Here is a 23,727-nt window from a genome sequence, read left to right on the forward strand (position 1 = left end):
TTGACTGGTCCTCACACTTATGACCATCCTCACATTTATGCCCGTGCAGCATTCTTAACAACCATGTCACTCATTTCACAACTGCTTCTCTTCAACATGGTGACAAGATAGGGCAAAAATGTAAAATGTGAGGACAGTCGTAAGTTCGAGGACTGGTCAAAAGTGTGAGGACCAGTCAAAAATAACTTTTTCAGCCCTCTGAGTAGTCCATATGCACAAAAGGACTAACCAGAGAGCTGAAAAAAGTCATTTCTGACAGGTCCTCGCACTTTTGATTGGTCCTCACACTTATGACCATCCTCACATTTATGCCCATGCAGCATTCTTAACAACCATGTCACTCATTTCACAACTGCTTCTCTTCACCATGATGACAAGATAGGGCAAAAATGTAAAATGTGAGGACAGTCATAAGTTCGAGGACTGGTCAAAAGTGTGAGGACCAGTCAAAAATAACTTTTTCAGCCCTCTGAGTAGTCCATATGCATTAAAGGATTACAGCAATAGAGAGGGATGAAGGAATGGAAATTAGAGTAGGAGTGAGGGTAAGAGAGGGAGGAAGAGAGGAGGAGAAGGAGAAAGAAAGAGGAAGTAGGGAGGAGAAAAAGAGGGTGGGGGGAAGAGAAAGTAAGAAGGAAAGAAAAGAGAGAGGTGGTAGGTTTGAGGAGAAAGATTGCTGTACAATAAAAAAGATGAAAGGGAAGAAAGCCAACCCCAAGCAAATATAAAGATATTAAGATAAAGAATGAATTGTTAAACTTTAAAGAATAAAAGAGAACAAATATGAATAAATAGCAATAATTAGAAACACACATACAAACATACAATGTATTTTCTTTGAACAGAATATTTGGCTGGTTCACAAATTTAAACAGCGTTTAGTCATTTCAATTAAATTTACAATTTCTATATTTCCTTTTTGCCATATTTATTCCTCATCTATTTTTAAAAAAAACCAATATTACCCTTCATCCTCATCTCTAATCTTAATCAAATTCAATTTTTCCCTTCTATTCTATATTATACCCCTTCCCATTGTCATCTATTTTTATATCCATCCTCACATTGTTTAATTATGTAATTATGTAATACAGTTGTTTAATACAAATTCAACATTTTAATATAAATCAATTAGTTATAAAACTATCTTTTTTGTATATTAATCAATATGAACATGAATATTCCAATTATTTCCATGCAATCCAATTTCTTACAAATCAATTAATTATATTTACCAATAATAATAAACCAAATAATTTCTCCCATATATTCCTCCGAACCACAACTTAACCATTTCTGCTTTCAACACAATATACAATTAATAGTATCTCAATTATTACAATTCCCTAGTTAAATACAGCTTTTTTTCCTTTGTGTTTTAAAATCTTGAACTCTCCTCCTAAATTTCCCATTGTTTGCAGTTTTTCACCTACCTTTTTTGGGGAGGAAAAATAAAAATAAATCTCTCTCTGCCTCATTTTGTCACGCTGCACCAAAGACCCTGGTTTCGGTTTCGTTTCTGAAGCTTAGCTAGGGGAAAAAAAAAACTGCTTTACACTGATTGCCTGTAGGGCGGCCCTTTGAAGCCCCGGGCAAGAGTTTAAACAGTTTTTTTTTCTTCTAGCCATCAGCTGGGGCTCAAGAAAAATCGGGACTTTTTTGAAACGCCGCGGGACGCGGGACAAATTGCTCAAAAGCGGGACTGTCCCGCCAAAAGCGGGACGTCTGGTCACCTTATGCAAAAAGAAAGATTAGAGAAAGATATTGTGCTTAGAAAATGGAAAAAGGAAAGACCAGCAAAGTGATAGATGTCATTCTAGAAATAATTATCCATAGGGCAGGGGTGTCAAACTCACATCATCACGACGGCATCACATGACATATTGGGACTCCCTCCCCCCCTTCGCAAACGGCATGGGCGTGGACAGCCCATGACGCATCTGGCCCATGGGCCAGGAATTTGACAGCCCTGCCATAGGGCTACCATGTTTTGACAGCAATTAACAGTAATAGAGTATGTTGCATCTAGCAACTCATTTCCCATTATGTAGTAGCCAGCCTCATTGTATCCACAAGGGCTTACTTGTGCTTTTGCATTCACTAAAAAGGAAGAGTTGAAATAGTTTAATAAAATGTACTTAGTGCTAGTTCCTATTCCAAAAATGTATTAGTCAAATTCATTTTATTTGCAAAGTCAATACAGGTAGTCCTTGCTTGCCAACCGCTCGTTCAGTGATTATTCAAAGTTATGACAGCTCTGAAAAAGATTTATGACCGATCCTTCAAGTTGCAGTTGTCTAAGTGTCACTGCAGTCACAGGTTACGGATATTTGGCAACCAGTGTGCATCTATGATATCTACAGTGTCTCACAGTCACATGATCATCATTTGTACATAATTATTTTAATTTCTTTTACAATATCCTATTCCTGGCACTCTTTTTCTTTATTGAATCTTTGAATCTTTCCTTTCTACATGCTCCCTCACCCGGCAGCAGCCACCTATCTGCCCTTTAGCCTGCTTGCAAGCCACCTAGGACTTGCAGTTTCCCACTGGCTTCCCCATTGATTTTGCTTGTGGAAGTTGTGAGGATGGGCTTGCTCAAGCACCACAAAGGGGAGTGCCAGGACTGCTGTTGCTAAGCAATGTCATCATGTGACCTCACTCTTTACAATCACATTGCTTAGCAATGGAATTTTTAGTCCCAGTTATCACTGTTAAGCAAGGACTATCTATAGCTACCCTAAAAGCTTGGGGTTTGTTTTTTTTTGCCATTCCAGAGCCATTCAATATTTCTCTAGCAGCTGAGAGGCATAGCCTTTCAGCTCAGTGACATATATGAAAGGGACATGGTGGTTTGGAAAGAAGATTGGTAACATTACTTTGCTGCAACAACCCGTCTCTGGACCGCCCCATCTCTTTCTAGATACCATGGAAGAAGTCTTGAAATTACATGCATACTGAGAGACACTACATCTCAAAAACTTGAGGCCTACATTCATAATTCGGAGCATGTAGTTTTGCTCATGTGCCTTGTATTAATTATCTCACTTCTGTCACCAAGGCACTGTCATGGAAGTGTAAGGATATTTTTAATTATGTGTTGACAGAACAAGATCTATTTATGCTTGTTTATGCATGCCTCTCTGGATCTGTTCTAGCAAGATGCTTGCTTTTTTTTAAAAAAAGACAGTTTTACATATTCTTCACCTTGGAAACAGTGAAAGAGGGTAATTTTGTCTTCTCAACACTGTCTTTCATTAAACAGATCCACACCTTCTAAAAATATGTAGCCTTGTGATGCAGTTTTTTGCTTGATTAAATTATCATTTGCAGATTCTGAGAACTGTCTGCTTCTCTGAGAAAGAAGGGATCTAACTCTGGTGCCTTTATCCTCCCAAGTTCAACAAATACTGGATTGTCTAGCTTACACTGTCTGTTTCCACCCCCTACACTCCCTCAAGACTGAGAACAGCCCTTAACAGACTGCTGTGCTGGCAGAACATAACTCCAAATGGCAAAGGGAACTTTTTATAGCAACAGCAAAGGGCAGGAGAATTGCCATCTAGACTTAGGAGTATTTCAGAGCACAGCTTTCTCCATTTGGGCAGTTCATCATTTCTCTTAAATAAGTGTTATTTCTCAGCTGTGGTCAGCATTAAGATAATTTCTCCCCAACTACTGGTACAATTGAAAACCAGTTAGAATTGTCAGATTAAAAAGCAAATCTATAGCTTTCATAAGCAGTAAGTCCCAAAAGAATTTGGGAATTTATCATTGAGTGGTTCAGAAATATATACTTATATCTTAAATCCCTGCTCCATATGGATAATTTTAGTAGAAAGATCCCTTTCCAACTGACAGCCCTAAATACTTGCATGATATCCCTGGTGCCTTGTTCAAGACAATTATAACAAACATCAATCATATAAGTCATTTGTGAGCACGGCTGGAAATATTACAGACATTAATAGCCAGTCACATATTTCTAAATTGTCCAAAGCCTGAGATACCTAACTAAATGATTTTGCCATTTGGAAAAAAAAAATCACACATTGTATTCTATAATGTTCAGGAAGGTCAAATTCTGGATATATACTGTAGCTAAAGTTTACTAATCTGGTTGATGTCTACACTGAAGCCAGTGTAGAAATGGTATTTTCACCTAAGATATGTTTAAGGTTACTTCCTTTGAATAATAATCAAGTTGTTCAAGTTTCATATAAAAAGGACATTTGGTTGATCACATTTCAAAAGCTAATTGGCTGCAATATTCTTCAGTACATACCTGAAGACCCAAGAACAGTTGGCATGCAGAGAAATTTGGTATTTTTTTTTTAAATGTCTATTTTGTTAAATGTGTCAGTAGAAGCACACGTTTTCCATTTAGTGTTTTTGAAATTTTGATAAAAAACTCTTGGGGCGAGGACTGTTTTTATGGTTCTGTGAAAATCCCATGTACGTTTTCTGAGCTGCATAATGAATATGTTGCCAAGACTTGCTTTTAAATGCCATTTGGAAAAATAATTCACCAGGGCTGTGTGTTTGTTCTTGATGTGGAGAGTCCCTTAGTGGTTCCCTACAAAAATTTCCTATGCAGAAGTGTGCCTTGTCCTTTTGCTAAACCAGAAGAACGATAGAAAACAGGCTGAAATTCAAAATGCCCTAAGATAGTCCTCTGTAGACCATCTTGCTGAAAAAGCATGGCTGAAATTATTCATTTGACAGGAGGTCCTCCTCAAACTAATTACTTGACTGTAACTATCTGTTGTCTTTTTCTTTGGGGGAGTGGGAGGAATAAATTTTGAGATAACACTGAGGATAACTTGGAAGAAGTCCCTCTAGCATGGTTATGGCTCTTTGGCAGTGTTATAAGAATTTAGGGCCTGTCAAATTTTTCAACTTTCAATTTCCAAACATGAAGGGTGCTCAAAAGTTGTGACATGCCTTGGAGAGATATTTTGGTTATTTTAATATAATTTAGATGTCCTTGGTAAGTAACTACATAAATATCCTAACCTTTAAACATTTTGTTTGTTTTATTTGATAATCCAAACTAAGTTTTCATAGCATGATGTTATATTATTTCATACCCTCACGTACAGGGTTTTCCCTGATTTTCCCTGGGGTGTGTGTGTGGAATTTATTTTTTACAAAATATATAATAATTGTGCTTTCAATTACAGTCATTCTAGAGCAGTTCCTAGAATCGTATGACTTGTATGAATTCATGAAGTTCCATGGATCGTATGAATCCACTCTGGCGGAAATTGTGAGGCCACAAATATTCTCCTCCCTCCCCTTTAATTATTTTAACTGACTGATTAAAAAGGTCAAAGAGTGTCTTGAGTGTCCAATAAAAGGCATGACTTCTGCCCCATCAGCAGATTAAATTGCTATTGGGAGACAGGCAGGACCGAAAAGGTCACTTCAGAAAGGGGAAAGACATCTAGCAAAAATGGTGGGAAAGCCTTCTGCCATTAGGAAATCCACCTTCTATTCTCTCGGTGCCAAGTCTGGAGCCTAAAAGCTTCTGCCCTGAGAACTTTTCTGGCACAAAGCTAATGGAACAGGAAGTATGGTAATCCAGGGACTTCGTGTTCTCTTTTGTTCTGATCTTGCAATCATGAGAATCTCCATTTTATAGCAAGTGCAGAAAGAAGGAAAGGGTCTGGAAATCTCTGAAGGGACAGCATTACCGTTTTGATTAACTACAGTAATTCGGAAGATCCCTGATACTGGGTGCTACCAAATGCAGTAAGAATAGCAAGTACAGTAAATTCTTAAGACTTAACTGTATTTAATAGGACATTCTCAAATGTGATCTCAGCCTCCAAGAATACATGTTATGGGTAATTACACATGACTGGAGAGGGCATCAATTTACTTGCCAGAATCTTGTATCTGTATTACAAATGCCTCTCCTTCACTTTCTTAACTTCTCATGTAAAAGACAGTTTAAGCTCCTGTATAAAGATGAACTACAATTCTAGTGTTGAAATATTCCTTCTATGTTGATTCTTCCTCTTTCACTTTCAAAATCCATACTGTTGAGAGTTTAGTATCATCCCCTCAATCTTGGCCTGTGTATAGTCCAGAGGCCAGGAATCAAACATTTCTCATTTCAAGATTTATTCTTCAAAATAACAAGATTCCCATTCACGATGAGCTTTCCCATACTGATGGATATCAAGATTTTACACCTTGTCTTGAAAAAAAGGACCCTGGAATTAGCTTTTAGTGTTAAATATGGCTGGTACAGTACTTCTGATTTGAGGCGCAAAATAAGAATTTATTCCATGGTTTTAACAGACTTTTTAGCCAAGTAAAACTATCAAGAATCCAGTTTGAAGCCAGTTAAACTCAGGTCAGAGAAATGGAGCAGAGATGAGGCAGGGCAAGGAAACGTTTCTTTAAGAGAGAAGGTAAGGGCCAAAGCTGCTGTGGATATTACGAGAGGAAGGAGGAGATTTACTCTAACAAGAACTGAGAGCTAATGAGACAGGCAGGATTGTCAGCCTAGACAATTCAGCAGATACCAAAGTCAGGCCTGGAAAAGGATAGGAATCTCCTCCTTTGATCCAGAGTTCTATGGCTGGTGAGCATTGGATGCCACGCAAGCATGCTTTGCTTTAGACTGCCATGATTGTTCTTGGTTCCTTTCCCTTGTTAGGGTGGCAGTCTGGTGGGGAGAGAGATCTTTCTGCTTCTTGCTGGAGAGAAGTTAAAGGCAGTCACAAGTGTTCAGGGTGGGCCTGAAGACATGTAATAAACTCAGAAACAGGTTTGTTTTTGTAGCAGATCTCATAGACAGCGGTGAAGAGTGGGAATCTGCAAGGGAAAAGATACAGGTAACAAACGGATGAAAAATGATTAAAAAGAGACCAAAAGAGAACCTTTCTTAAATGTTCCATCCCACAAGAAAGGCTAGACAGAATGAACAAAATTATTTTTCATTACAGAGTTATTCTTTGGGGAGAAAATACTAGATTTTCTTTCAGGTAAATACAGTTATAGTAAATAAACCAGGATGACATTTCCTTCTATATAGAAGTAACAACTTTTGTTTATTAATCAAGATAGTCTGGGTATCTATAATTTAATGCTAATGTCCTAAATGATTGACTAATCGACTAAAGAGCTGGTAGTTGCTAATCACATATTGTTTAACTGGCTAACCATTCTACAAACTGGCCAGCCACTCTTACCAAGCATCACACAAATTTGCAGGGTGTCAGCATAGCCCAGTTACTGATGCCAAGCGAAATGGGAAGGAAGGCTGCTGAACTCACTTGTCTGTCAGATTCCTGTGCTTCAGAATGTGATGCAGCTCTGCTGATGTCTGAGGACCCTGCAGTTTCTGTCCATGGAGCATCTCATTTTCCAGTTGTTCGATAGACTGTGAAATACAAGATAAAGCCCCACTTGTGAGTGATGGACTGGATATTCCAAGTAGCTTTTATTGAGCCTTCTTTGGTGACTCCCTAAGTGAAAAATTTAAAGTTGCTTACTTTGCTTTGGACAAACCTAAATTCCACATGTCTTCGTTTCTCCTTAGGTGCATCCCGCAGCCTATGGTTTCGTAATAAAAAAACTATGCTTGCATATATGATCTGGATCAGGGGTCTCCAAATTTGGCAACTTTAAGACTTGTGTACTTCAACACCCAGAATTCCTGGGAGTTGAAGTCCACAGGTCTTAAAAATTGTCAAATTTGAAGACCCCTGATCTAGAGAACACTAGAGTACAGGTTTTGGCATCCTTGGTGACCATGATTTCCAGGATTGGTTGTGAAAAGTTGTAGCAGTAGTAAAACATAAGACAAACATTAATGGATAACTTTTCTTAGAGTGGTCAACCTAAAAGTTGGGGTTACACAGAACTGTAAGTAATTTAGTGCATGTGTACCACCGCCCCAGTCCCTGCACAGGAAACTCATGAAAATTGCATCATCCTAAAATAGTCTTAACATAATTTAAATATGCAGGCATGGTAAAAAAAGAAATCCTATTCCCACCTAGATGCATAATCTAGCCCCACTGACCTTATCATCATCTCAGTGCAGGTTTCTTTCTCTTCAAAAATTAATACATGTGGTCTCCAGCCACCCAGATTGCACATTGTTGCTTTATAGCAGATCAATGTTTCTATTTTGGAGTTTAAAAAATAATGTTCATGAAATTAGTCAATGCTCTCCAAGGCCGGAGTTTAGAATTACTTCTCATTTGGGACCAGATCAAAGAGGATGAACTCAAGTTGTAGCCCTTATAGTTTCAAGAGATATGATACAGGATTCCTTTCTCACAATATTGCAGAAGTTCCTCTATGCCTGTGATGGTGAACCTATGGCACACGTGCCTGAAGTGGCACATGGAGCCATGTCGCCTGGCCCATGTGGCATTACCCGTTCCTCTTCTGACACGCATGCACACGCGATGATCAGCTGGCCTTTGTGCGTGTGGCAGTACCGGAAACAGGAAGAGCTGGTCTTCTGTTTTCCAGTATGAGCATGCATGGCAGCTAGCTGATCGACGCGTACGAATGCTCAGCAGTAACCGGAAGACTTGCTGGCTGGCACGCATGTGCATGCCGGAAACCGGAAGTACCTAATCCAGCGTGCACATGCCCTCTGGGCAGCTCTTCTTTCTGGTTGTGGCTATGACGAGCATGCGTGCGCGGTGCTCCCTTTTTGGCACTTTCCAACTAATGCAGCACTGCAAAGAAGCTTACGTTATGCCACCACATATTGGTTCACTAACAGCCTTGCTGCCTGAAACCAAGGTATTTACTCTTTCTGTGCTTTTCAGCCACTTCTGATGTCAGGCTTCTTTCAGCCAAATTTTACTGACCTTGCAATCCAGTTCCAGGCCTTGACCTTTGCAATTCAAATTTGACATAAATACTAGTTTTTGTGAAATCCTCAATGTTGCAATCAGAACACTGCAACAATTAATTATATATTCCCAAGGCCCTTGGCAAAATGTATCGATATCTTTGCAGAGCCAGTACTGCAGTATGAATCTCTTTCTGAATTATGCTCAGGAAATACTTGCAAACTGCAAGGGAGAAAAAGCTCCACTTCAGCCATGATTACTCTTTGGCAGCCACTGAGTTTCATACATATACCTACCTACCTACTACCTACCTACCTACCTACCTACCTACCTATCTACCTGGAATCTGTTGAGGTGTTCTCAGTTGCTATAGTATATCCTTTGTCCTTTGTGCCCTTAAATCCAAAGCCCTTCAATTCTAGATGCCCTTTTCAAGTTCCTTTTGTTTCCCATTGTGTGTTTCCACCTCCTAATAATTCCAGTTGTTCCTCTCATATAGTATTTCATTTTTAAGTGAGCTGAACTATTATGCCTTTTCCTATAGTTAGGCAAAGCCCTCAAGAGTCTCAACTATTTTTCAAACATTGCTGTTCAATCAAGGTATCACATTCTGGTTCTAGACTATTATATAAGTTCATCCTTCAAAAACCCCATTTAGAAATAGGCCTGTTCCTTCAGAATCTGTCCATGCCAGTTCTCTGAGATGTTGCTGCACTTGGTGAAATGATTCAACTAGATCTGTGATGGCGAACCTATGGCACGTGTGCCAGAGGTGACACGCAGAGCCCCCTCTGTGGGCACGCATGCCCTCGCCAGCTGCTCTCCCAGGTTCTGTTGCACACATGCGCACCAGCCAGCTGCTCTCTTCCGAGTTCCGGCACTCTGGCACACGCTCCGGCTGCAAAGGTTAACCATAACTGAACTAGATTAATGCATCTGTCCCCACAAGCTATGCCACACTAGTGGTACAGTCATTCCAAAGAGAAGAGAAAAGGTTGTAGAAGGAATTGATTTGCCCCCTCACATACTAGCAGAAATTAGGACACCTGGAAAGGTGGCAGTGAACATAACGAGGTGTGCGATGGAATTGTGTCAAATGTCCAAATAAATCTTGGCGCATTTACCAGCACTCCCTCCCTGATACAATTGCTGCCTCAGACATTTTGGGGTGGGCTCAACCAACAGTGATTTATTCCAGAAACTATGACTTTTTTTTTTTAAATTTGATTTATATGCCGTCCTTCTCCGGAGACTCAGGGCGGCTTACAATGCGTTAAGCAATAGCCTTCATACTTTTGTATATTTATACGAAGTCAGCTTATTGCCCCCACAAACTGGGTCCTCATTTCACCTACCTTAGAAAGGATGGAAGGCTGAGTCAACCTTGAGCCTTGGAGAGATTCAACCAGCAGTAAATTGCAGGCAGCTGTGTTAATAACAGGGTGCGTAGACCACTGTACTAGCAAGGCTCTATGTAGACTACTTATGTAGTCATATCTTACTAGTGAATCATAAAATGACCTTGATGGCTTGACTTGCTTACCTTGCCAGTCTTGGCAAACGCCTCGGCTACTTTACGGTTACGGCCTCCATAACACGTGGTAATTAGATCAGCAACCCCACAACTCTCTAGGAAGGTGGAACATGTGACAGGTCCCTTGCAGAAGAGCTTGGCAAAGGCAATCATCTCCATCAGGCCCAGACGAATAACAGCGGCCTTGGTGTTGTCTCCAAAGCCCAACCCATCACAGAACCCAGCTCCAACAGCCACCACGTTCTGAGAGAAAGACGGGACGCAAAGTGTTGATAACCAGGAAAGGTTTGGTACTTAGCTAGCTTTGCAGTTCAATTCAACATAGCAGCCTTTGGTGGCCAAAATAAAGTTACCAATGAGTCCACTGAGATGGCATTGTGTTTGAAAACCTCACATTCTAGTTAATCTTGTATCTGCACCAGCTTCCCTCTGCCCCCTACCATCTCCAGGCATGGTAGAGAAAATAATGGCCTTAACCAAACTCCTCCTGAATGATAGGTTGAGATTTGCTTCTGGCCATTCCTCTGTCCTCAGAAGGGAGAAATTAATTCCTATACCTTGAGAGCACCACAGAGCTCCACTGTGTCCGCTTCCTGTACCACTGTAATTCGGAAGTTGGGTGTCTGCATCAGTTCCTTCAGAATCTGTCCATGCTGTAGGTTCTTGCAGCCTAAAAGAATCAGTTGGTTTATTTATTTATTTGTAAAATTTCTCTTACCACAGGGTTACCCTTGGTGGCTTACAATCTTAGAAAGATAAAACCTATATTTACAAAAAGCTAAAAAATAAAGATATAATACTGTGAGGATCCAAATACTGCACCCCAATTAGAAGAAGGGGAGGGTAGGAGTAGGATGAGGGGAGGTGGGATCTATTGTTAATGTATCAACCACCTCCATGATACTTTCCCACCAGCTGATAATATAGATGTTCTTTATCTCTATGTGCCTGTTGATAGCTGATTTGTCCGAGTGCCAGGTTTCCAGGAACTCTTTAGGATTTTTGGATTTGGCTTGATCTAGGATGCTTACTGTTTCCCAGTTTATTTATTTATTGTTTATTTATTGCTTCGATTTATATGCCGCCCTTCTCCGGAGACTCAGGGCGGCTTACAATGCGTTAAGCAATAGCCTTCATACTTTTGTATATACCTGCTTAGCCGGGCTTTCGGCCCCTCGCAAGCGGTGTTCTTTTTATACAAAGTCAGCTTATTGCCCCCACAATCTGGGTCCTCATTGAAACTATGGTTTCAAACTATGGTTAAGTCTATCCATGTGTTATGAAATTAAGGAGTTTCCATCATGTGTTCTAACTGCTAGTTGGTGTTCATGGATACACCTGTTTGTCCTACATAGTGGCTGCTATAATTCTTAACTGTATGTTGTAGATGACTCCTGTCTTTTCTTTTGGGGCTGCTGGTCTTTTGGTTTACTTGGGATGTTTCGGAGGGCTTTATCCTTTTCACACCATCCTTGTGTTGGTTGTGATGTAAGGAAATAGATATTCTATAAAACATCTTCCAATAAAATGGATGGAGACCCGTGCAACTTTATCAAAAAGTGCCTGACCGCTCAGCCCAATATAGCACAACCAACACAAGTGGTGAAAAGGTTAACGCTGCCATACATATCCCAAATGTGCTTTTTCAAGAGGCAACTGAACTGAGGCTTCTTCAGGTTCTTCAGAGCTGAAGAAGCTTCTTGGATGAGAAACAAAACATCTTCAAAGAAAAACCAGAAAGCCCAGTTGCCTCTTAAAAAAGCACCTTTGGGACAACCATGACCTAGATTGCTAACGGTTCGCACCGGATTGGGTGAACCAGTAGCGGCCGCGGCGGGAGGCTCCGCCCACCCACCCGCATGCGCAGAAGTGCTGTGCGCGCGCACAAGCAAACCGGTAACAATGGGATTTGGAACCTGTCCCTGACCTGGATGACTGAGAATCTCCATAGACATTTAAGGAGAAAATCCAAACAAATATCAACATTTGCTTTATAATGGGGAATGGTTCGGCAGAAGGGCATTTGGGTGAACAATGAATCTTTGTTAATCCTGAAGGTGCTACAAGTCTTTGTTGCGGGAGGGGGAGCTGCAACCAGCCTAAATATGACTCTGAAAATTGTATTGCATTGCATTGCACTGTGGTGCCTCGGGATTTGCTGTGGCAATCATGCAACAGGATCTCGCAGTGTGATCAAACTGGTTGTGGAAAATGCGTATGCAGCGGTGTAAGGTCTCATGGCTGGGTCTAATATTACTACTGCCTCCCCCTGATATCAGATATGTAGTAAGAGAGAAGGTGTCCAGAGCTGTCCGGCTCCCAACCTGTTGCTGTCATTTGCTTTCTAGCTGCTATGCAACATATTTGGATGCCTGCATGCCAGCGAAAATGAGGAGGAACATGAGTGACAGAAGAATGGAAGTGCATCTCTGCACAGCCCCTGACTATGTCTTAGCAAGAATGGGGGAATCTCTCTAGATTGCAGGTCTAATCTAACATAGACTGAGCCTGTAACAGGTCTTGAGAGAAGACTTTTTCCCTACCTGCTAACTAGTCTGAGAATGTCTCTATTTGAACTATGCCTGGTTCCTTTCCCTTTAAGAAAGCAAAGCAAAGCACTAGACCATGGGGGAACACTCTGTGTGTTCCTTGTTTTCCAATCTGTTGGCTCAGCTGGTGCAAATCTTCCCTACTAGGAGAAGACAAGTGCTTTATGAAATTGCAAGGTGGCTTCCCCTATCCTACCACTTACTGCTCACTCCAGGAGTTCAATTCTCACTGGCTCAAGGTTGACTCATCCTTCCCTTCATCCGAAGTTGGTAAAATGAGGACCCAGATTGTTGGAGGGGGGGGGGGAATATGCAGACACTGTAAACCGCTTAGAGAGGGCTGGAAAGCACTGTGAAGTGGTATATAAGTCTAAATGCAATTGCTATTGCTACTCACAGGAGGAATGATGGAACTAGTGCCATCTCAATGGGAGAGTTAAAAGTACATCTTTAATGTATGGGATGGTATGTGGCCAACTTCCTTTCCCAGAAGCAGCCAGTAATATGTTTGGGTGGAACTGCTCTTTGTTACAACAGTGTCCCAATAATAAAATCTGCAATGAAGGGTGGAGGAACATCCTGTAGCATAACATTTAAAGCCCATGTCTGGAGAACTGATCTTCAGCTTGTCTCCAGTTTCCATATGAATCATAAACTCAAGTCCATTACCAATGGTGGTTTCACAGAACTTCTCCTCTGCCACTTCATTAGCTATGTTGGCTCCCATCAGCACACTCATTTCAATGCTTAGCTGCTCACGGATGATGTCTGAGATCAGCTTCAGCCCGTCAGGACCTTCGTCCACACCCTGCAAGCCAAACATACCAGTCATGTCAAATCAATTAATTCGATTAAGGACTCCGCAATAGCTCTGCTTGACTGAGCTCAGTGCTATTCCAGCAGTAAGATTCAGCCAGGATTTAAGTACATTCCTAAGCACTCTGTTAATGTAGGATTGTAAAGGTAGTTCATTTCTTATCATATCATTCACTAGGATGCCACTAAATATAACAAGTAGACCCTTACTCTGCTTGAAACTGATTACTCTTTTCACATTTTGTGGCCACTTGAGCTCACTGTTCGCAACTTTCACATTCTTTGACTATGTTGATGTGACTGCCTAATCAAGAATAGCACCCTATTTACTGATTAAATGGTTTATAGCATAATACACTATAATAAACCCACTGGAAAAGAGTAGGAGTCAGATTTGAGCTATCCAGAGCCATCCATTAACTGATGTGGATAAGTGACTGCTGAGAACCAAAAATGACTTTTCTGGTTTAATTGTAAAGGGATGGTTCCTTCTAATTTGCAATGTTTAAGTTACCTTTATTAGTTTCCAAAATAAACTAAACATTGCACCAAATTGGTATGCTGAAAGTATTTTCATCTACCTTGGCATTTCGGAGCTCATGGTAGCCTAGCTGAATAGTTTCTGGAATTGTGCCATAATTTATATTACTGCATATAAATGCAATCTAATTAATCTAACTGGCAGGAAACACACACCAGCGTAACAGAATAGAAATATTTTAAATCAATAAAATTAAATCATTAAAACAAATTAGCTCCTCCTGTTTAACCATGCGACTGTTAGCAATTTAATTGTGGGAGAGGAAAGAGACTGCAGAAATGGTTCTGGATCTAGCCATTCTTCTTTTCCATGTGAAGGAATTAAAATAATAGAAATTTTACTAAGAAGACTGTGTCTTTGCTGTATGCCCAGAGAGGTGATGGAACTTCATGTTTCCTTCATGAACTGGAGATCAGAGCTCAGGGCAGAACCATGTGGCTAAGTCAAGTCAAGCTCTCTAATAAAAGAGCAACCTTACTAAACTATATGTAACTGCAGATATCGCCCTCATTCTATCCGTTCACATGGTAGTGAAATGCAGTGGTGGGTTTCACTTACCTTTGCTACCGGTTCGCTTGCGCATGCACAGAGCATATTTGATGATGTTTGGGCAGGTGGGCGGAGCCTCCTGCCGCTGCTGCTACCAGTTTGCCCAAACCGGGACGAACTGGTAGCAACCCACCACTGGTGAAATGCCCTCCCAGCAAAGCGTGGCCAAATCTTCCAATTACTCCTTTCAAAGGTCATACCAGCTAATCCCCCCCAACCCTGACCCCAGCCACACTCACACCTTGATGAGCGAGATGCCTATTGCTTCTTTCTTGATATGTCCCTTCATCTGTTCGCAGAGCTTCCCGATGAATTGGTGGGGCACCACAAAAATGAGGATGTCTGCATCAGCGGAAGCTTTTAATACATCAGGCACGGCAACCTGCAGCAATTTAGGAGCCAGGAAAAAGAAGTCAGCTTGTTGGGCCAGGAAGGAACTCTGCTTTCATTCAGATGTACAGAGAGGGAACTAAAAATGGGCTCATCTGGTGGACACTTACATACACTCAAAATATTCATGAAACCCTCTTATTGCTTTTGAATGCTGGCCTGTGGAAATAATGCAAACCATATATTTACACAACTTGCCTGCAGTCATTATGTGCCTACTTGTCATAGTAATGAATAGCAGGGAGCTCAACAAAATTGAAAGCCTCAAGCCAGAAAGCAGCTCCACTGGATTATGCTTGAATATTTCACCAGCTGCTGCTCACACGTTGGAAGGCCATAAATGCTAGACACTTGTTTCTTAGCCTGATCCTCCTTGAAAGCCACAACATTCTGGTCATGTCATCCCAAAGACTTGAGTCCCAAAAGGAATTTGGCCCATAGAAGAACACAGGCAGCGTTGGAGGCACTGGCAACATCTGCAACTCCTTTCAGCAGCTTAGTGGCCAGACCACTTTATCCAGATTGCTAAGAATGAATGGCATGCTGGAATTCTAGAACAAATCTGACATGACATCCATTCCAGCCAGTTCTATCCCCCAAGCTAGGATAGGATACTGAGAGGCTGGAGAGCTTTCAGGGGCATGTTACTGGGATGCTGAAAGGAGTCCTAGGGTGCAAATCCAACTTAAGAAATAGGAAGAGTGGAAAAGCCTTTCCTGTGTTTGCCCTTCCTAATTTGATGTCCTTCATGTCACTGGTAACATTTATTACCATCAACAGATCCAACCTATTAGCTTAGTATTGGCTATGTTGGCTCTCTATCGTTTTTGGCAGGAATGTTTTTCCTGAGGACTGAATGCAATATTTATGTTCTGCCCCAATTCATCAATACAAAAGCTAGAACACGGAATTGGAACACTCAGAAAAGCAGGTAGACAATGGCCTTTTGTTGCAAAAGCTTAGATGGCTGTAATGCCTTCCTCTAGCAACTGGGCTTCCTCGACACTCTGCTAAGCTCCAGGAAACCAAATTAATTGCTAAGCAGTGACAGGTTTATTTATTACTTTTGTTACCAAGGCAACATCTTCCCGGATCTTCCTTTTGCTGGAAGAGGCACGAGTGTGCTTTGCTATTGCCAGGGCGTGTTAAAAGGATTTTGGGATGGGGACAGGGTAGGTGATCCCCATCCCCATCTTCTTATTTTCATGTTCCTTGTAAATTTCTGTTCATTATTTTTTTTAACAAAATTGCAGCTCGCCTCAATAAAGCAAAATATTAAAACGGCAAAAACCAGCTTGTATTAAAAAAAAAAAAATCAAGCAGGACCGCTGTAAGTTTAAAGGAAGGGAATGAAAGCAACAGCACGAAAGCCCATCTGAGAGAGTCCTTTTTTTCTGCATACTCTTGCAAGAACAAAAGTGGGGACCCCGCATGCATTGCTTTTAGAGAAAGTTACAACCGTGGTGGGGCTAACCATCTAAGGCTGTGCTCCTGGCAAAGCCAAGTCCCCACTGCAGAAGGTGAGCCTTGGGTAGGAGTTCACCAGAAGCCTTTTAACAGCAGAGAAGAAGTGAAGAAGGATGCCCTGAGACAGAACGGGTCTAATTTTTGAGACTCCCTAGACTGGCAAACTTTCCTAGGGCTGAGAAAAAGTGAGTGGTTCAAAGTCACCCAGCTGCCTTTGTGCGTAAGGTTAGACTAGTACTCAACCTCTTCCAGTTTCTAGACTGAAGTCTTAACCAATGCACCAAACTGGCTAGTGGTTAAGATACCAGACTAGACATCGGGGGAGAGGGAGGGGGGCTGTGAGTTCTAGTCCTGCTGGGTGGAACAAAGCAAGCTGCGTAACCTTGAGCCAGTCTCTTTCTCTCCTAGGAGGGAAGCCAAGAAAAACACTTCTGAAAAACCTTGCCAAGAAAACTGCAGGGACAATTCCAGGCAGTTGCCAGCAGTTGAGACTGACTCAAAGGCTATCACACCCCGAAAACAAAATAAAAAACAAAACCTACCCCCAAGTTTCAGTTAGTATACTAATGGAAACTATAATCCAACACTCTAAGAAGGCACAGAAGACTGAAGTAGATAGAATAAATACTTTGACATTCCTAAATAGCTTAACTTCATTTTTCCCTTCTTAAGCAATTTTCTATTATTGGTTAGTGGAAGCTTCCCAAAGCTTAAAGGCTGTGGCATGTTCCAATATTAAAGCATGCACAACCAATAAAATAAAAAAGTAAAATTCAGATAAAAGTTTTAAAAACCCAGCTGTTTAAAGCAAGGATCAGCAGCAACGTAAAACTTTGCATTGTGGGTGCAAAAGCTTGATCTTAAAGGAATTTAAAATAAACTAGAAATAAAAACTCAAAATCTCACAAATATTGAGTCATCTGAAATTTATTGCAATCAATATCTCTCTTTTACCCTTCCTATTGTATTTATATTATATATTTTGCATAATAATGACTAAAGATTTCAAAAAGTCACTAGGAGTTGAAATGCTTTGGCAAAAATTCCCTTATTTAACTTTAAGTTGGAGAATAAATCTATGACCCTGGCCAAACTCCAGCCAAATCCAAGAACTTTAAAATCTCCTCAGATTTCAATTAACTAAGAGAGAGTGAAGCATCTGCTTTGGTTCTTCTCTTAAAATGTGGGGTTTTAAAGGTTACGCAGCTTTAAGCAGGATTTTGTCATTTTATCATTTTAAAGATGATAGGAATATCTCAAATTCTTCTTTTAGCCATTATAGGATAGAAAAACTCTCTTTTTCAATGTTGTCTATGTATAGTGCAACTCCTGATTAGGATTCGAGCTGATGATTGTACTTCTCAGCAATAGCTTACAAGGCATGTTTTGCCATTACGAAAATGTCTGTAATTAATGACAGGTAATTAAACAAGAGCTAGTAGTAATTTGGAGACATGGTTAAATCACTGAGAGGGAAGGAGGAAGGTGTACACTCATAGATGTCCATCTGATAATCTGAAGTCTACTATGTAGAGTGAAACCATGGCTAATTAATAGAGCATGTCTTTTAAATCTCAAAGCTTTATATTCAGTCCCAGCATCTCCTCAGAGAGTTGGTTGAAGATTTTACTTTCTCCACCTGAAATCCTAAAGGTATTGCTTGATGGTTTGAGTGGGCCCCATCGGCTGGCTGAAACTCATGTTAGCCCATTTCCTAAGGTTCTGGACAATACAATAATATAAACACAATAAGAGTGAAATATCATTTTGTAAACTGCAATGCAAGTTTTTAAGGATGGATCTAGTGGACAATTCAACATTTCACCTCTAAGCCTTTTGATCATATGTGGGACCAGGCTTCCCTGTTCTGAAGATGCGATGCCCCAACCGATGTCAATTATGCATGCCAGGAAGTTCATTATTTAATGTCTGCGTGCACATACATGACATTTAGCCTCATTAATGAATTGTGATTTAATTATTAAAAACTTGTTGCTTTTTATTTTTATGTTTTATATGCTTTATTTTTCATTGTTGTAAACCATTCTGACCAGTGTTGGGGGTATACATTCATTTTTTAAATTTTAATGTAATTTAAAATTTTAATTTTTTTTTAAAAAGAAGTTTTATATTACTGGCCTTGGGCACCCAACCCCTAGGATATGTTTTGTTTTGTTTTGTGATAACCCCTGCCTCAGAGGTTGTACATAGCATCTCCCAAGCAACAGAAACACAATTTCCCACCAATTTTTAGTAGGGAAACAAAAGAAAAACTTTGTACTGCATTTTCAGATATTGTTAATACACATAGGGAAGCCAGGTAATATGGGGAAATAGGGTGCATGCAGTGGTTCAAAGCAGAAAAATATGCCCCGCCCAATTCCATCCTCCTCTCCTTGGTAGCATCATTAAACTACTGTCATGCCTTCTGTGAGATAAAAAAGTAAATATAAATAAAACTTCCCAGTGATGATCTAATTTGAAAAGCAGTCCTTAAGAGAAAATCTATGTTTTGCTCTAACATAGGGCATAGTTCCCCAAAAGCTCCTGCTGCCCCTCCAACTTGCCAAACCCACCACATTGGGTGGAAGTTTATGGCCGGGCAAATACTTGACGTTCTCATGCTGTGTGTTGATGATCTCAGTGAGCTTCTGGCCAGCAATCTCTTCTTCAAACACCCACATCTTCACGGTGGTGTCAAACATATCCAGTCTGGCTGCATTGCTGCCCACAATCTTGGCAATTGCTGAACCCCTGCAGCAGGAAGAGAGACAGAGATGCAACCCTCTTCCTTCCTTGGGCTATGTTTTCCCCACATTCTTCCATCAGGAGATCAGAATTTATAAATATAAATATACAATTTATATTGATATTGTTTCCTTGTTGCTTATTTGTACCCAATGACTATCATTAAGTGTTGTACCTTATGATTCTTGATGAACGTATCTTTTATGTACACTGAGAGCATATGCACCAAGACAAATTCCTTGTTTGTCCAATCACACTTGGCCAATAAAAATTCTATTCTATTCTATTCTATTCTATTCTATTCTATTCTATTCTATTCTATTCTATTCAGAATTCTAGCAAGGGTCTCAGCTTGGAGAGGACCGTAACATAAAGACCGAACCCCCTGAGATTATTTTCAAAGTTCAACTTTTTTTTTGCAACTGGAGGTACCGTTCCATTTAGCAGCCCTTCCAGCTATCCATTTTGGTTGTGGCTGCTGGGAGTTGCAAGTTCTGCAGAGCCTGGGAGGCCCTTGTGCCATAATATGACTCAAAACAAGCTGGGAATCATGCGGTGGCCAGCTTGAGTGGCTCTTGCGTGGAAAGTCTGATCCTGATTGAAATAACACAACTAAGAAAAAGCAAATATTTCATGAATTGGTGACAATTTGCTTTGGCCATGAACGATGACCCTTAGTCAATAGGTCAGATATCTGATAGGGTGGATTTTAATGTTATAATTATGTGCATTTACTTTTCAGATATCATAAAAGTCTCCGTTCTTTTTTGCAGAGCCGTTACACAGGGACAAAACTCCAAGGGCTTAAAACTAAATTAAAAACAGACGCACCAATCCCATCGGATCATCCATATCAAGGAACTATATAGGGGACTCTGGAAACATATACTTTTACTACTATTGAGAGAAAGAGTTTTCAAGCAGGAGAAGGCACACATTTTTTTTATCTACACCCAAACAGCAGCTGTCTCCACAACTCTCCACATACATATCCTTTGTGTTGATGGGAAAGAAGAATGAGAGGAGAGCTGCTGATTGTTTGGTGCTTGAGAGACAGGTTGGATTTAAGTGCTCACTTTCCTCTGTCTCTGCTTACTAAAGTGTGCAGGATCTGAAATTTGGCAGAACTGAAGGGCAATGAAAGACAAACCATTCAGGGAAGAGGCTGATCCAGCTGGACTGCCAGGACTGAACAACTGGCAGAGAGAACACAGCTTGAAAGCAAAGTCAAAGCCACTCAGATGGGACCCTTAGTTCACCCAGATATAGCTAGGTATCTTATGACTTTGAAGGAATCTCGAGAATTTTCTGTTTTACAAACTGTATGGAAAGATTTATTGGTTGGCAATACTACCTGTTCAATAATACACTGTCCTCTCATGAACGACGCTAGTGAAGCCAATGGCTCTGCTGACCCAGGATGAGGGCAGTCGCAACCCAGAAGACCCTTACGTATCTGGAAGGCACTTGGAAGGGTTGGGGGAAAACCAATTCTGCTGGATAGAACTACAAGTCTGTAGAACTACAAGAGCCTGGTGGCGCAGTGGACTAAACTACTGTTAAAGTAGTATTTAGCTGCCAGCTGCCTGCAATTACTGCAAGTTCAATTCTCACCAGGCTCAAGGTTGACTCAGCCTTCCATCCTTCCGAGGTAGGTAAAATGAGGACCCGGATTGTGGGGGCAATAAGCTGTATAAAATAGAGCACCGCTTAGGGGGCCCCCAAAAGCCCTACTAACTAAGCAGGTATATACAAAAGTATGAAAGCTATTGCTTAAAAGCATTGTAAGCCTCCCGGAGTCTCCGGAGAAGGGCGGCATATAAATCAAACTAATAAATAAATAAATAAATAAGTCTAGAACTTGAATGCATTAACAGTGCAAACGGGAGCTGCCCTGCCTCGAAGCTGTACCTAGAACTTCTTTTTCAGAGAAATGTAAAGAAACGTTGTCCCCTGATCTAATTCAACCCATCAGCATCTCGCAACAAGGCATACGCCTTAGCAGAGAAAAGAAAACCCAAAACTCCGGTTATGTGCTTTATGTTCCCGCAACCACGGGAATAAGAGAGCAGCCCTTGCTCCGTGTGCCCCGTAATCCGAACTGCTTAAAACACCTGCAGCCTGCCTCTCTCAAGACGGTTATTGGGGCGCTACCAGCTCCCCTTCCCGCAGGCGAGAACCAGCCGGCGAGAGAGAAAGAGAGAGAGAGAGAGGTCCCAAGGGCGCCATCTCTCTGAAACGCGACGGGTCGGCAAAGCGAGCCTGCGCTCCTTTGGTGGCACACTCAAGACAAACGTCACCAGTGTCCGCTTCACCAGGTTGCATGAATGCTAATCCGCGAAAGCCGATTACGCCCAGAAGAAACGCGGCCACCCTCAAGGCGCCACAGAACTCTTCGCCGCTCTCGCGATCCAAGTTTACGACGGCCCCCAGCCAAAATCCCAACCCTTCCCCCGCCTTCCTTTTCTGAACCCGCTGCTCTCTCTCTCTCTCTCTCTTCTCCCCGCCCTTTCTCTTCCCTTGTTCGCCGCCAGGCCCGGCCGCCCCAACGCACCAGTTGCCGGAGCCCACGATGCAAACTTTCTTTCCGCCCATGGCCGTGAGCGCTGAATTCCCAGCCGCGGCAGCCGCGCTCCTGCCTCGGCGGGCATTATAACCCCTCGGCTGGCCGGCCCCGCCCTCCGCCCACCAGCTCTTCCCCCAAACGGCGCTCAGGCGGGGGATAGGTCGCTGAGAGGTGCGCGCTGGGGCTCTGCTGAAGGCCTCCCGCTCTCGCCAGGCACCGCCGTTAAAGCCCCTTCCCTATTCCTCCACCCACCCCTCCCAAGTTTAGGCAAAACGGCCGGGAGACAGGCAGGGCAACGCGTCGGCGAAGGAGTTTTCCCGCACCTTCCAAGTCAGTCTCACAGGTGGGACCCCACAACGGAGCCGTCCGGGGGCTTCGGAACGGGGAGCCCCTCACTTTTTCAGGTTCATTCCGCGTCTGTGTGCTTTCCCCCCCCCCCCCCACTCCTGTCCCCCCGGCCCCCGCCCAGCGCTCGTCTCCAGGTGGGGGCAAAAAGGCAAGCATTAGATTAGAGTTTCGGGGAATCTCACGCTAGAGGAGGAAAAATAAAAGCTGCTCTAAATAGCCAGGGACGAGACTGCATTCTTGCGGTGTGAACGTATTTAAGAGGAAACGGACGTCATCGTATTGGCTACTGTATTAGTAAATGCTAATTACTGTAAAAGTAAATTTTGTTACTTCTGGGCGTGTGTATGTGTGTGTGTGTCCAGTCTCGACAGGTTTTTGCAATGTCCCGCCCTCCCGGCTAATGAAACGGTCCTGCGGCTGTACATCTCAAACCCTAGTTTCTCCCTGTGAAAATAACTTTTCGGGGCGCTCCTTGCTGGGGACAGGATGGGGTGGGAGCTTAATCAGAGCCACTCCGGGGCTGCTGTATAAAATTGCAAAAAAACAAACAAACAAACAAACAAACAAAAAACCATTGCCAATACAAGCAAGGAGAAATGAGGGGAAAAAAGGATACTGCCCCCTCCCCCAAAATCTGGTGTTCCGAATCCAATGACAAGATTTAGGATTGAGTGACGTTTTTGAGCATGGTTAGAGTTCATTGTCGCTCTTGTTGAATCATGTTAACAGGACAGGATAACAAGACAGGCCTGTGGGATCTCTGACTTGCTTTTAAGCAAATGTTTATATTTGCCTCTTTCTCTTTCAAAGTGGCCCACTCTACTCCATTGCAAGAGACTTCATGAATTGCTTTTCAGAACTGCCAATTCTGTCATCCTTCAATTAAATATTAGGGCTATGGGACAATCGAAGCCAAAGAGAGCCCTTCTAACATTGTGTTCATATTTCATCAAACCCCAGGGCACTGAGGCCAAGGTTCAGAATATCACAGGTAACAAGTTCAGAAGTGAGCCCTCTTTCATTCTTCATTTGCATGTTGTTGAAATCCTATGTCTTAGTTTCCTATGTAAAGAGAGAGAGGTTCTACTCTGATAATCATGTTGAAAAAAAAAAAGATACTGAAACAATTCAGTTCAGTGGCACAGATCAAGATTATTTTCCACATGAGGAAGATAACTCCTTACCAGGGCCATAACCATAAATTCCTGTCTGAAATGACATTTGAAAGTAGCATAGAGGCCCATGGGTTTGGCAGCTTGCCAGCTACAAAATTGCACCCTGGATTCTGCCATTCTGGCCATGCTAGTTTAATGGATTAAACAAAAAAAAAATTGTTCACATGCTGTGCAGCCAGTAAATCTGCTCTATGCAGAGCACAAAAGTCC

The 23,727-nt window shown here is 41.8% G+C and overlaps 1 protein-coding gene across 1 annotated transcript; it reads right to left on the bottom strand.

Annotated features, from left to right (window-relative positions):
- Positions 1 to 5,801: 5,801 nt before the first annotated feature.
- On the bottom strand, positions 5,802 to 22,084 carry GPD1 (glycerol-3-phosphate dehydrogenase 1). The gene is made up of 8 exons (XM_070937818.1): positions 21,983 to 22,084; positions 19,257 to 19,434; positions 15,065 to 15,205; positions 13,587 to 13,725; positions 10,926 to 11,038; positions 10,378 to 10,611; positions 7,293 to 7,399; positions 5,802 to 6,831 (listed from the first exon to the last, which is right to left on the bottom strand). Exons 1-8 carry the CDS (start codon positions 22,021 to 22,023, stop codon positions 6,735 to 6,737), a joined length of 1,050 nt encoding a protein of 349 aa, XP_070793919.1. The 5' UTR covers positions 22,024 to 22,084; the 3' UTR covers positions 5,802 to 6,734.
- Positions 22,085 to 23,727: the final 1,643 nt, after the last annotated feature.

This window comes from Pituophis catenifer, unplaced genomic scaffold (genome assembly GCF_029215685.1).
Source record: "Pituophis catenifer annectens isolate HBS135680 unplaced genomic scaffold, rPitCat1.0.hap2 SCAF_2, whole genome shotgun sequence".
In the NCBI taxonomy this organism is placed as follows: domain Eukaryota; kingdom Metazoa; phylum Chordata; class Lepidosauria; order Squamata; family Colubridae; genus Pituophis; species Pituophis catenifer.

What these genes read in the sequence shown, in the direction of transcription:
- GPD1 (XM_070937818.1), bottom strand. Translation starts at nt 22,023, where the DNA reads ATGGGCGGAAAGAAAGTTTGCATCGTGGGCTCCGGCAACTG. An exon ending in TAGGCATCTCGCTCATCAAG is followed by an intron (nt 13,726 to 15,064) that starts GTGTGAGTGTGG and finishes TTTGGCTTGCAG; the next exon opens with GGTGTGGACGAAGGTCCTGA. An exon ending in CACAGGAATCTGACAGACAA is followed by an intron (nt 6,832 to 7,292) that starts GTGAGTTCAGCA and finishes TTTCCCTTGCAG; the next exon opens with ATTCCCACTCTTCACCGCTG.